This window comes from Oncorhynchus clarkii, chromosome 9 (assembly GCF_045791955.1).
Source record: "Oncorhynchus clarkii lewisi isolate Uvic-CL-2024 chromosome 9, UVic_Ocla_1.0, whole genome shotgun sequence".
Taxonomy (NCBI): Eukaryota; Metazoa; Chordata; class Actinopteri; order Salmoniformes; family Salmonidae; genus Oncorhynchus; species Oncorhynchus clarkii.
In genome coordinates, this window is record NC_092155.1 from 40,742,410 (window position 1) to 40,756,998 (window position 14,589).

Below are 14,589 nucleotides of genomic sequence, written 5' to 3' on the forward strand. Positions count from 1 at the left end.
GCTGGACTTTGTGGCCTTTATACATATGGTGATAAATGCCACTGCCAAGGTGGAGAGAAGGTCCAGGAAGATATAAATCATTGTGGAAGCGGCGGAGCGGTTCCTGGGGCACCACCCTCTCAGGCCCTAGAGCCGTACCACCCTCTCAGGCCCTAGAGCCTGAGAAGGGAGATATGACGAATTGAAAGAAGGAAGAAGTGGGAGTTTTGTTTTGTCAGTGTACTATTTTAATTTGGGTGAATTAAGTTAGTTTCCCTATCACGTATGGATTTTATTTGTACCTTCTTTTGGTTTCAACCCGTCCAGTAGGTGGCAGCAATACACATTTTGGGGTTGTAGTCCGCCACAAAAGCCACAGAAGAAGAAGCTGCTCAGCCAGCAGACAGACCTTCATTGACTGCAGACCATTTCACCCTGTCACTCATGTTTGTCGAACCCGAACTGGTACCACGAATCGCGACGATGGATTTTGCTGACCGGGAGGAGGGATGTTTGGTCGGTCGTGGTAGTCATCGAATTTAGGCCTGGAAGTTCAACTCATGTGTAATTATCTTGGCTAGCAGATTTCGCTTTTGGTCTTTCTCAAGCCCACATTGTGACATTGTGTTTTAAATTATGGAGCCGGACGATTTAGTGTGCGTGTATGATTCGACGTGGGACACCGAGAGTGATGGAGACGATCCTGGAGAGAACCAAACGCGTCGCTCAAGCCAGGACAAAACTAAATCATGGACATCTGGTTTAGTACGTTGCATTTTTTTTATCTTGTGTAACCAACTATACAAATGTCGGCTTTAACACGGCGAACGAGTACGCGAAAACTAATGTTAGCATTAGGCCACTACTAGCACACGTTAGCTTGCTAGCTAGTGTTAGCAACTGTTCAACTAATGGAAGCCTAACGTTACCTCCAAATTTGGAATATTGTTTGCAGGAGAATGTAATAGTTTTAAGTGAGTTGGTAACTATCATTTATATTTAACGAGTTTCATTTATAATGCCTCGTTTAGTTTTTGGGGTTACAAAGCTAGCTAGCTACTATGCTAACTAACGTTAGCGCTTTATCTAGCCTTTAGCATGCTAACGTTCCGTTAGTTAGATGTAACGTTAGCTTTTCATCCCCACTTTGTCTTGAGCTAGTCATTGCATTATAGCCTGCAGTGGCGATTTTAGCATGTACATCTTGGTGGGGCAAACTCAGCATTATTATTATTTTTTTTAGATTCATGCCAGCGAAGCCACTACGCAATATTAAACAGTACATACGATGGACTATAACTGTGACGAACGGTGCCAACAAACAGTTAGGCCCTCTAAAACTACTAAATATGGATTTAATTATACTTTTGTCAACAATCTACACAATACTATGTCAAATTGGATTAAAAATGTTAACATTTGGAAAACATTTACGATAAATAAAACTATTTATTACGTAAGTATTCGACCCCCGAGTCAATAGGCCTACATTTTGAATGACATTTGGCACCAATTACAGCTGTTTGAGTCTTTCTCTGTGTAAGTCTCTAAGAGCTTTGCACACCTGGATTGTACGATATTTGCACATCCTTTAAAAAATAAATATTCAAGCTATGTCAAGTTGGTTGTTAATCATTGCTAGACAGCCATTTCAAGTATTGCCATAGATTTTCAAGCTGAGTTAAGTCAAAACTGTAACTAGGCCACTCAGGAACAGGCACTGTCTTCTTGGTAAGCAACTCCAGCAAAGCTTTTTTTTGACTTAACTGAAGATAGACCACAGCCTGTCGGTTCCATTGAGAGCAAATGAATCATAGTGGGCAAGGCAGTGGGCAGAGCCAAGCACGAGCTAGCTTTGTGTTTGCAGACATTGCAGCACAAGCACGATGTGGGCAAGTTGGTGGCAGAACACTGGGGAGTTCTTATCCATCTAATTGTAGAATGTTGCTATGGGCACAGCCAAACAGAAGTGATGGATTTGACAACTGCTTTACTTGCCTACTGCAGGTGGCAAACTTGCTACAGTAAGTTAATTGGAGTCAATTTATAGAGTATAAAAGTCAAGTAAACAAGTGTAATTTTATATACTAGTCAAAAGTTTTTCAGAGTTTTTTATTTTTATATTTTCTACATTGTAGAATAAGTGAAGACGAACTATGAAATACTACATGGAATCATGTAGTAGGAAAAAGTGTAAAACAAATCAAACTGTGATTCTTCAAATAGCCACCCTTTGCCTTGACAGCTTTGCACATGCTTGGCATTCTCTCAACCAGCTTCACATGGAATGTTTTTCCAACAGTCTTGAAGGTGTTCCCACATATGCTGGTCACTTGTTGGTTGCTTCTCCTTCACTCTCTGGTCGGACTCATCCCAAACCATCTCAATTTGCTTTAGGTTGTGGAGGCCAGGTCATCTGATGCAGCACTCCACCACTCTCCTTGGTCAAATAAATATCCCGTACACAGCCTGGCGGTGTGTTGGGTCATTGTCCTGTTGAAAAGTAAATGATAGTCCCACTAAGCCCAACCCAGAAGGAATGGGGTAGCATTCTGCAGCGACGTGGTAGCCATGCTGGTTAAGTGTGCCTTGAATTTGAAATAAATCAGTGTCACACGCAAAGCATCATAACACCACCTCCATGCTTTACGGCGGGAAATACACATGCGGAGATAATCCGTTCACCCACACCGCGTCTCACAAAGACACGGCGGTTGGAACCAAAAATCTCCAATTTGGACTCTTATTGGTGTGGTTTCTTTGGGGCAATTTGACCATGAAGGTCTGAGTCACACAGTCTCCTCTGAACAGTTGATGTTGAGATGTCTGTTGCTTGAACTCTGAAGCAGTTATTTGGGCTAACATTTCTGAGGCTGGTAACTCGAATGAACTTATCCTCTGCAGCAGAGGTAACTCTGGGTCTTCCATTCCTGTGGCGGTCCTCATGAGAGCCAGTTTCATTATAGCGCTTGATGGTTTTTGCGACTGCACTTAAACTTTTTCAAAGTTCTGCCTCCCGGGTGGCGCAGTGGTTAGGGGGCGCTGTACTGCAGCGCCAGCTGTGCCATCAGAGTCCCTGGGTTCGCGCCAAGGCTCTGTCGTAACCGGCCGCGACCGGGAGGTCCGTGGGGCGACGCACAATTGGCCTAGCGTCGTCCGGGTTAGGGGGGGATTGGTCGGTAGGGATCTCCTTGTCTCATCGCGCACCAGCGACTCCTGTGGCGGGCCGGGCACAGTGCGCGCTGGCCAAGGTTGCCAGGTGCACGGTGTAGCCTCCGACACATTGGTGCAGCTGGCTTCCGGGTTAGGATGCGCGCTGAGTTATGAAGCAGTACGGCTGGTTGGGTTGTGTATCGGAGGACGCATGACATTCAGTCTTCGTCTCTCCCGAGCCCGTACGGGAGTTGTAGCAATGAGACAAGATAGTAGCTACTACAACAATTGGATACCCCTTTTTTGTGGTAAAAAAAAAAAAACTTTTTCAAAGTTCTTAATTTTCTGTATTGACTGACCTTCATGTCTTGATGGGCTGTTGTTTCTCTTTGCTTATTTGAGCTGTTCTTGCCATAAAATGGACTTGGTATTTTACCAAATAGAGCTATGTTCTGTACACCCCCCTACCTTGTCACAACACAACTGATTGGCTCAAGTGTATTAATTCTTGTGTTGTCTTAACGGTAAAAAAAAATGACTGTTGTACTGTTTAATTAACAGCAGAGAGAACCCCCTAAATTATATTTTTTCAATGTGAAATTTGAAGACCTTTTCCTATAGTGACCCCAACATTAGAAAAAGCTAAACATCACCTTTGTTCATATTTCCATGAAAGCTGTACACCACCAGGGTACGTAGATTGTCTTAGGGTCATTTTTGACCCGGCAGTTATAAAATCACTTATGCACCACAAAAATCACAGACATTCACACAATGAGATATTGAGATTGTATGCTACTGATTGAACTCAGCCAGCAGCTCATGAAGAGGAAGATCTCCATGGTTGGCACAGTTTGAAAGAACAAGCCTGAACTCCCTGCCTCCACTCCTCGCGATAAGGGGGAGAGAGGCCTTCTCATCAAAGCCTTCTCCCCCACCACCAATCTAGTTTCTTACCTCCCAAAGAGGAATAAGAATGTGATCTTCCTGAGCACACTGCACAAAACGGCTGAGATCAGTGATCGTGAGGACTGGAAGCCAGCCATCATCCTGGACTACAACCACAACAAAGATGGACAACCTGGACAAGGTGATTTAGAACTTACATTTAGAGCTGACCCCTGGTCATCTTCCATAACATCATTGACGTGTTCTCATACAATGCCTTTGTAATATGGCACAAGATCAACCCTACCTGGATGCCTGATAAGTGGAACAAGAGGGGTGTTCCTGGAGCAGTTGGGAAAGGCACTAGTAACCCCACACATTCAAAGAAGGGAGCGCCTCCCCTGCACAGCAGCGCTTGTGAAAGCTGTTCAGGGGGCTGAATCTTGTCCTGATCCACCTGAGGCTGGGGCAGGCATGAGGAGGAGATGCCTCTAAAGGACTGTAAAACAAATATGTGCTGCACATGTGAGAAATGCATCTGCAAAGTCCATGCACACACTTGCGTACTGTCCTACATGTACTAATTAGAGTTGCTTGATTTGTTCACGTTTTTGTTTTGTATCTATTGTATTCTTATTTATTGTTTATACACCTTGGGGGTGGGGGCAATGGTTTAAAAAACATGGGAGAAGACTTATTTTGTAGTTTAATTTCTCATTGTACAGTGTGTGTATGTGTGTATATATAAGAACCTTTTTGGCAACATAATGATATTTAAGACTATTGTTTCCCTTCAATAACATGCATTCAAAACTACTTTCTACACATTTCTGCTACTTTCTTAGGCTATACAAGTGTTATCTCTTGCTAAAATAAAAAGTTGTTTACACCTATGCTGTACCTTTAGCAATAACAAACCTCTAGTTAAGAAAACAATTATGACAGGTGTATTGTAATAAAAATTAGTAGTGTCCACTGATTTAAATGCAGTCTTTCTGCATTGTGAAGAGGGAAAACCCAGATATTCAAAGTTTGATGAATGACCGGTTGTTTCTTCATGAAAAATAGATTTTGGGTTTACAATTCAATTAAGCTGCTTTATTTTAGGGGTTTAGTGAAGGAGGGTCTTTAAAAAAAAAAAACTTAGGACAGGGGGAATATACAGAATGTTAGGACTACATAAGGGTGAAGGCGGAAACCAATTCCACAAATTAACTTAACTACATAAGCTAGCTATAACTTAGCTAACTAGTTAACGTATCCACACTGGTCACTCGCGCACTGGTCACTGTCGTGCCGTTTCTCGCACAGGTGCATTCTATAGTGATTCAAGTGAATTGTGTTTTGTCTGTATCAGGCACTTGTCACTCGCGCAATGGTCACTGGCGCGCTGTGTTGTTGCAGGCTGTCTGCCACGGCTCACAGAGCTAAATAACCTTCAGAACTGTGAACCCAGACAGATTATCTATTTACCAAGAAAAGCGAATGTGCTTTACAGAACTTTATTGAAACCATGTTTCGTAGGAATAGGATGTTTCTTTTGATGTGACGGCAGTGATTCTGCCGTCGCGCAGTACCACACTGAAATGAACGCAGAGGAAACTCTATGGGGTGAAAGGGCAGACTGTCAGCTTTCATTTGAGGACATTTTCATCCATATCGGGTGAACCGTGTCAGCACTTTTTGTACATAGTCCCCCATTTTAGGGGATTAAAGTAGTATCTGGTAGTTTCGTCACCATTTTTGTTGATGAAATTAACACTGCACTAAATCACCCATGCAACTGTACAAACAGGGAAACTATGGGGTGAAACTACAGCTATGGTCTGGTACCCGTATCCTCTTCAGTTCCACTGACCTACACCCAGGTCAAAATAATTTTAGGTACCCAAAAGAAAATGAATAATGCCCTTTTAAATGTATTTCTGCCAAATAGTTCATCCAATATCGCTGTACCATATCTTTCACAGTGGTCAAACACGTTCTCCAGGAACATGAGGGCTGCCAAGGACATGCAGAACTACAGAAAAGGGTATCCTGTAAGTCTGAAGGCTCTTGTTATTACACATGAATAGGGCCAGGAGTTTTTGTCCATGTGAATTTGTCAGGAAAAATGTTGGGTCTTAGTAAGCCTAGGCTAACCTGGTCTTACCAGAACCCACTTTTTTTTTTCTCCTGGCCAGGTAAAACTCCAGGCCCTACACAGGTCATCTGTTTTTATCTTGTCATTGTCATGAGATGTCATCTAGACATCTGACTGCTGCTTGTCTGCGTGTCTTCACAGAATCTAACAGACGACGAATGCTCAGAAGAGAGAATGTTCAATTTAAAATTCTATCTCAACGAATACCCCTCCTCCCCTGATGGTAGGTCATTTGCTATTCTTCCAAGCCGTTTTCAGTGACTGGAAAATGTGCATAAGGGTGTATGTAATGCTCTATATCTTTGTTTAGACATTTTCATAGAATCCTTTCATAAAGAATGGAAGACGGACTATAAGAGGCTGGAGAGAGTTCACTCCTACATTCAGTGGTACGTATGATCCTACATGCTCCGGTTCTGTTATGGGCTAGTTGTGTGTATTTGTTTCTTATGTATCCCCCCCCCCAACCAACATTCCGCTGAAAAGGCAGCGTGGGATATTCAAAAATATTTTAGAAATATTTAACTTTCACACATTGACAAGTCCAATACAGCAAATGAAAGATAAACATCTTGTTAATCTACCCATCGTGTTCAGATTTAAAAATATATATAATAATAAATAAAATAAAAAATGTTTTACAGCGAAAACACAACATATATTTATGTTAAATCACCACCAAATCCAAAAAAACACAGCCATTTTTCCCAGCCAAAGATGGCCACAAAAGCAGAATTAGAGAAAATTAATCACTAACCTTTGATCATCTTCATCCGATGACACTCGTATGACATCATGTTACACAATACATTTATGTTTTGTTCGATAATATGCATATTTATATCTACAAATCTCGGTTTACATTGACGCCATGTTCAGAAATGCCTCCAAAATATCCAGAGTAATTACAGAGAGCTACGCCAGATAACAGAAATACTCATCATAAACTTTGACGAAAGATACATGTTTTACACATAATTAATGCAACTGCTGTGTCAGATTATTTTTAAAACGTTACGAAAAAAGCATACCATGCAATAATCTGAGACAGCCCTCAGAGGTAAATAACATTTCTCCGCCATGTTGGAGTCAACAGAAATACTATATTCCCTTACCTTTGATCTTTCATCAGAATGCGGTGCAAGGAGTCCTAGTTCCACAAATCGTTGTTTTGTTCCATAATGTCCATTACTAGTGTCCAATTAGCTGCTTTTGCTAGCATGTTTAGCTCACATGTCCAAAAGCTGGCGCTGGTCCAGGTGAACTCGGACGAAAACTTCAAAGTTATATTCCAGGTCGAATAAACTGGTCAAACTAAGTAGAGAATCAATCTTCAGTATGTTATTATCATATATATCCAACAACGTTCCAACCGGAGCATTCGTTTTTGTCTGCAGAGTCATTTGCGCAGCCAGGAACTGGCATTCTGACAGTCCACTGACTCATTCCCGTCCCATCAAGCCCCACATCACACTAGAGGCTTCTTTCCACGTTCTACTGACTGTTGACATGGAAGGCGTTGGAAGTGCGAACAGATCCATATCTTGTTTAGATGGGGATAGGCGATGACTTAAAATTCGACCAGCCCTAGAATTTCCACTTCCTGTTTGGAAGTTTGCCTGCCCTATGAGTTCTGTTATACTCATACATAATTCAAACAGTTTTAGAAACTTCAATGTTTTCTATCCAACTGTAATAATAATATGCATATATTAGCATCTAGGACAGAGTATGATGCAGTTCACTATGGGCACGCAATTCATCCAAAGTGAAAATGCTGGTTATACCACTATAATGTAGTATTGTACTATATTACTTTATGACTTGGCCAATAATTTGCCCGACTCCCAATGATAACAGTACAGTAATCGAATCTCAAGTGTTGTAAACTTGGATGGCGTTTACATTCTGTTGCAATAAACTGTCAATCACCAACATTTTGTCACTTGGCCGGAGCACGGAGCAGTAAAATGTCAACAGGAAAGCTATCACAAAACACGATTGAAACATTATTGAAGTGATTCCACTGTGCTATTATTGATATCTAGCCATTTAAAGTTATAATCCACTGTTGCTCTCAGGTTGTTTCCACTGCGGGAACCAGGAGTGAACTACATGGCCTCTGAGCTCACCAAGAAGGAGATCCTGGTGAGTGGTTCACATTTTGCTTGATCATTGTGATGTATTAGGAGCACTGACCTGCAAGTGGGGTTAAGGGGTACAATAAAGCACTGTGAAATGCCCTTTTCATAAAATTAGTTACTGTTGAATGTAACAGTAAGCATAGGGGGGACAAAATGGCGCCGTAGAGAGAACACTGTTTCAGCGAGCTCCCGTGGCATTCGTAAATTTATATTTTTACATTCTCCTAGCTTGAAAAAGTGGTAGAATTGGCTAAATAAGTTATCCTACAACGAGTTTTGACGGCTATTTCTCAGAAATCTCCGACAACATGCCCAACAGAACTACTAAGAACTCGACCAAAACCACCACCCCTGTAGATGTGCAGGAGGAGCTAACTAATGTTAGCAAAGCTAACACCATTGCGGATCCAAGCACAATGGACCTGGTGATTCAAAAGATGACTCAAACGCTGAGAGAAGCCAACATATCACTTATTCTCAAAAAGGGAAAATGTCCAGAGTCTTGTTCCTCGTACAGACCAATTTCCCTTCTGAATGTGGATAGAAAATGCTTTCTAAAATTCTAGCCACAAGATTAGAGGACTCACTGCCACTAATTGTGAAAAGAGACCAAACTGGCTTCATTAAGGGCCGTAAGTCATGCTACAATGTCAGGCGGCTTCTTAATGTAAACTAAGCCTACCAACAAAGTGCTATGGATGGTCTTGTGTTCTCCCTAGATGCTGAGAGAGTATTTGATTGTGTGGAGTGGTCTTACCTATTCTTTGCTTTAAATACATTTGGTGTAGGGGACAACTTTATAAAATGGGTAAAAGGTTTATAGGATGATCCTCAGGCTGCTGTCCTTACTAATGGGCTAAGGTCAAATAGCTTCTCTATATACAGAGGTACCAGACAGGGCTGTCCTTTGTCTCCTCTCCTCTGCACTCGTTATGGAACCACTGGCCAAGGCCATCAACGCCTGCTATACAGGGGCTGCTCATTGGTGATGTTCACCATAAAATAAGCTTGTATGCTGATGATGTCCTGATATTCATCTCTAGTCCTGATACTTCAATTACATCTCTTATTAATATTATTGAATTATTCAGCGAATTCTCAGGCTACAAGATTAACTTAACTGAATCAGAGGCTATGCCACTTGGTAACCTTCACTCTGTACCTAATACCTCTCCCCCTTCCCTTTTTAAATGATCTCCCTCAGGTTTTATGTATCTGGGTAGATTTGTAACTCCTAAATTCCAGCAAATATACAAAGCCAATTTTGTTCCCTTGTTTGATACAATAAGACAAGATCTGGAGCGCTGAAACGCTCTCCCGATTTCTTGGTTGGGTAGAATATCCCTCTTGAAAACGAATATTTTTACCTAGACTACTTTACCCAATCCAAATTATCTCAGTATTACTCTCCAATAAGGTAATAAAGGATGTAAATGGATGGCTGAGTTCCTTTTTATATGGAGTAAACGCAAGCCAAGACTTAAGATGGCAATATTGCAGCTGCCAAGTTCTATGGGTGGCTTGGATCTGCCCAATATCAGGTTCTATCAGTGGTGTGCCCACCTATGTTATATTTCTGACTGGATCACAAATGATGACTCCTCTATTTGGTTGGACATTGAGACTTCTCTTTCAAAATACCCCTTACAGGATCTTTTATTTTTCAGAAGTTTCAAGTCTGTAGAAGATCACTGCAATAATCCCATTACCCTTAACACACTCAAAGTATGGAGGTTAGTTCAACGCTTCTTGGGAAGGTCCAAACTAACCTTTGCTCTTACCCCAATTCTTAACAACCCAGATTTTGGTCCAGGATTGCTGGATGCTGGCTTTCACTTTTGGCTTAATAAGGGCATACGCAGACTAAATGACTTTGCTGATAAGATTTTGTCATTTGAGCAGATGGTCGAGAAATATTGACTCCCAAAACAGGGCTTTTTCCACTTCCTACAAGTAAGACATTACACCACCTTAATTGGTAACCCTGATATGTCTGTCATTGAAAGAATGCTTCTTTTTTTCCATGAAAGAAAATGTCTGTCTGTTTTATGATGCTTTTAAGGGCATTTTCTGCTGTCAACACAGAGGGTGAAACAAGTGTGGGAGAAAGAATTGTCTGTTACAATTGACGAAGAGATGTGGGAGGACTTTTGGAGATTTGCAAAAATATTATCTATATGTAATCGTACTAGAGCATTCCAATTAAGAATAATACACAGATTGCATATATCCCCAAATCGCAGACATGCTTTTAGCCCCACTTCCTCTTCCCCTCAGTGTCTTAAATGTAAAACTGATACAGGCACCCTAACACATTGTTTATGGTCATGTACCAAAATACAAAGATACTGGTCTGGTGTTCTGCAAGAAATTAAAAAGATCCCAGGGGTTGATCTAGAATTGGACCCAGTTTCTTTACTGTTGGGTCTCCCTAGTAGGCATGTTACTTCTGTGGGTAAGAGGCGGCTTTACAACATCCTTACCTTCGCAGCGAGGGCAAACATCCTTTTACAGTGGATTAGTGATAAGGTTCCTTCTATTAAAGATAGTATATTATGCCAATTTGAATGGGTGCCTCTGGAATATCTGACATGTACATTGCATTCTAAAACAGATCAGTTCTACAAAGTATGGGAACCTTATCTAAATGACCTAGAACCTGAGGTATCAGCTATTATGCTGCAAGGATTCTCTTAGAATGGTGGTGATCTATGTATTTCAGAATTATACTGTACATTCCATGTGTGGAACCTAACTTCTTGGTTTAAACTGAGCTTTTTTTGTTTAATTTCTGTAAGTTTGTTTAAAATATATGTATTGAGAGACTCAATGATGGGGTGAGAAGCGCCGAGCGGGAAGAGAAATGGTGTATGTATGTGTATATGTATAAGTGAGTGCTGTTTTTTTTGCTTTGTCTCTCTTAATATGGGTGAAAAATTGTGAAATTCCAATAAATACTGTTACAAAAAAAAAACAGTAAGCATAGGGTGACTTTTCAAAGGACTCCCTTAGGTCCAGTGAGTAGACAAAGTGTTTATAAATGGAGCTTCTCTATCAAGGCGACGATAATGGTCTCTGTGCTCTTGCCCCACTGTGTCCTCAGGCCTTCAGGGAGAGTGAGGAGGCCAAGAAGAGGCTGGTGGAGTCCTACGAGCTCATGCTGGGGTTCTATGGTATCCAGCTGGTCAACAAAGACACAGGTGAGGTCAAACGCGCCGAGAACTGGAGAGAACGCTTCGCCAACCTTGAAAGGTGAGTTGCTGAAGTTATGCCTTGGTCATCTTTACAGGATGTGATTTCTTAAGACCATGTGGAACCACTGATGACCATTTGTCATCAGTGGCGTTGTAAACTGTTACTAGGGGTCCTCCATCTAAATATGGGTTGTGTTTTCTGTCTCAGGAACATGCACAACAACCTCCGCATTACGCGCATCCTGAAGAGCCTGGGGGAGCTAGGCTTTGAGCACTACCAGAGCCCATTGGTGCGCTTCTTCCTGGAGGAGACGCTGGTCAAAAGGAACCTGAGCAGCGTCAAGCGCAGCGTGCTCGACTACTTCCTGTTTGCCATTCGTGACAAGCAGAAGCGCAAAGAGCTTCTGCGCTACGCTTTCCAGCACTTTGAGCCCAAGGAAAAGTTTGTATGGTGCCCCAGAAAGATCCAGAAACAGCTGAAGAAGGCGGAGAAGGGGAACGGAGAGGGAGCGGAGGAAGGCCGCACACGAGCCAAGGCTAGAGAGGGAGAGGCAGTGGGAGCCCAGAAGGAGAAGGGTGTTACGGAGGAGGTGAAGGAGACTACCAAGTTGAATGATGAAGCATTGAGTAGTGATGGAGATAAGCAGGCTGAGGGTTTTTCTGTTAATCCTTCAGGGCCAGCAATCTCCTCAGAGGACTCAGAATCACTGGGAAACGGGAACAGTAATGATCTTGATATGGACCATTCAGGCAGCCCAGACCCTGAGTCTGTTAAAGGAGATCACAGTATGGAGGAAGGACTCAAAGAGGATAGTCAAGCCAAGGACAGCGTCCAGGACTCAGTTAAAGTCAAGGCAGCTGCATCTGAAATGAAGTCCGATAATTTGGCGCAACCGACTAAGAAGAAAAGGGAAGGTGACACGGTGGTGACACGCAACGGTCCTTCAGAGAACTGCCCCAACGGGTGGGAGAAAGGCACAGGCGTCCCTAACGACAACCACCCGCATCAGACGAGCCCATCAGCGGCATCATCCCACAAAGCCAAGACTGAGGATCCCAAAAAGGATTCGCCGAAAAAGGACTTCTCAGAACGAGGTGAAAAACACCCAAGGACTGACTTTAGTGATGTGTCTGATAACAAAGCAGTGCCAGTGGGTGGGGAGAACACACAGAAAGCTGGAGAGGACCAGACCAATGGGAAAGAGGTGAAAAATGAAGTGGAGCCAATGGATGTGGAATCCAACCCCCAGCCAAGTTCAGGGAACTTCAGGGACATGGGAACTTCCTGAATATAAGGAGGGAGGAATCAGTTGCAGACTAAAGGGACATATGTTAAATTGTGTACAGTTATGGCCAATCCCAAATCGACCCCTAGACCCTACCCTCTAGGCACTTCATGTGGATATGAAAGGCTCAGAAAAAATGTATAGTCTATGGTAAAAGCTCATCCTTGCCGTGTGATACTGTAGGTTAGATGGAATTCTCGCCATATTGCTTACACCTTACCAATCCTCAGAATGGCATAAATTCTGAGTTCTACGGAAGCTCCTAGGAGGAAGGCGCTAGGTGGTTTCTGGGCAGGGCTTTAACAGAAATATAGTTTTCAGGCCTTATTATATTCTACTGTCCTCCATGTTCACATTAGTGGGTTTGTTCTTTTTGTTGGTAAGGATGTATGGATTACTGAATTTATTTGTTCTGATGAAATTGTGTTGTGACGGGGATTCAGACTGAAATCAGTTCTCCATAGTTGATCTTGCAACTGCGAGTAGTTGCGTACTTTGAACTGAGGAGGATGTAAGGATAGTCTGTAATTACAGTCAACATTGAAAAGATGAATTCAATCTCATACAATGAACTGATGCCTGCTTGTTGCAACTTTTTTTAATACACCACTCCGTTCAAAAACTGAATACAGTTTGAATAGTAATTTTGCACACATTGAAATGTACTTTGTATCTAGTATTATCTGTCAATGTTGCGACTACATTGTGTATTATATTTTATTGAAAGCCTCTATGAAATGGGAACAGGATTGTAATGTCATTTGTTTATTTCAAGAATTTTGCACTTCTTTTTTTTGCGGAATGAGAGATATACATGACATTGCCAAAAAAAAAAAAAAAAAACATTTAACTGTTTGATTGTATTCTGTCTTGGAAGTTTTGAAATAATATGAGATGTAGCTATTTGGTTGAACTACTTTGGCTTTGCTGTAAGGATGACATAGTAAGTGTAATCAATAGAATGTGGGTGTTCTTTTCTTATGTTCCAAACAGCGAGGCTGTTTTTATTTATTTTTTTTCCAAAATTATTGTATGGTTATCCAAAGGCCTGATCCCCTTCGACTCATTTATTGAATTGCAAATCTCAGGAAAACCCTGTGGGAGATAGTCAACGTTTCTTCCATTTCTGAGGTTATGTTTGGGTAAGCTTTGTTTTCCACCCTTGTGGAGATGTCATCACGAATGTCTATTTTACAATTTTCAGCAAATGAATTAATATATTCATCATACATGTATTGAAATTGTGTGTGAAAGGGTTGTAAATACACTCCACTTTGGTGGGGTGATGAATGGAATTTGAAAATCCTTTGTCCATGCAACCTACAAACTTGACCCTTTTCCTGTTACATGACAATAAAATAAAGATTGTGCAAGTTATTCACATTTGTTTGTCTAATTCATTTTTACCCTTCTAGAATTATTAATTTATTCAGATTCCAACCTTGGTTGTCTGAATACTATACTACAGCCGTGTCCAAAATTTGAGAATGACACATTCATTTTCTCAAAGTCTGCTGCCTCAGTTTGTGTGATGGCAATTTGCATATACTCCAGAATTGTTTAGAAGAGTGATCAGACGAATTGCAATTATTTACAGAGTCCCCCTTTGCCATGCAAATGAACTGAATCCCCCAAAACATTTTCACTGCATTTCAGCCTTGCCACAAAAGGACCAGTTGACATCATGTCAGTGATTCTCTCGTTAACACAGGTGTGAGTGACAAGGCTGGAGATCACTCTGTCATGCTGATTGAGTTTGAATAACAGACTGGAAGCTTCAAAAGGAGGGTGGTGCTTGGAAT

General features: G+C 41.7%; 1 protein-coding gene across 2 annotated transcripts; it reads left to right on the forward strand.

Annotated features, from left to right (window-relative positions):
- The first annotated feature begins 345 nt into the window (after positions 1-345).
- Positions 346-14,164, forward strand: LOC139416289 (opioid growth factor receptor-like). 2 transcript variants are annotated; one of them, XM_071164767.1, is made up of 7 exons: positions 346-744; positions 5,991-6,059; positions 6,305-6,386; positions 6,474-6,552; positions 8,245-8,311; positions 11,411-11,559; positions 11,710-14,164. In XM_071164767.1, exons 1-7 carry the CDS (start codon positions 616-618, stop codon positions 12,788-12,790), a joined length of 1,656 nt encoding a protein of 551 aa, XP_071020868.1. In that variant the 5' UTR covers positions 346-615; the 3' UTR covers positions 12,791-14,164. The 2 variants fall into 2 exon arrangements, with proteins under 2 accessions (XP_071020868.1, XP_071020869.1); XM_071164768.1 differs by lacking the exon at positions 5,991-6,059 and having other exon boundaries at positions 397-744.
- Positions 14,165-14,589: the final 425 nt, after the last annotated feature.

Bases quoted from the DNA above. Each gene is read 5' to 3' on its own strand.
- LOC139416289 (XM_071164767.1), top strand. From the start codon at position 616: ATGGAGCCGGACGATTTAGTGTGCGTGTATGATTCGACGTGGGACACC. The intron at 745-5,990 runs GTACGTTGCATT...TATCTTTCACAG, and splicing joins AATCATGGACATCTGGTTTA to TGGTCAAACACGTTCTCCAG. The intron at 6,387-6,473 runs GTAGGTCATTTG...ATCTTTGTTTAG, and splicing joins ATACCCCTCCTCCCCTGATG to ACATTTTCATAGAATCCTTT.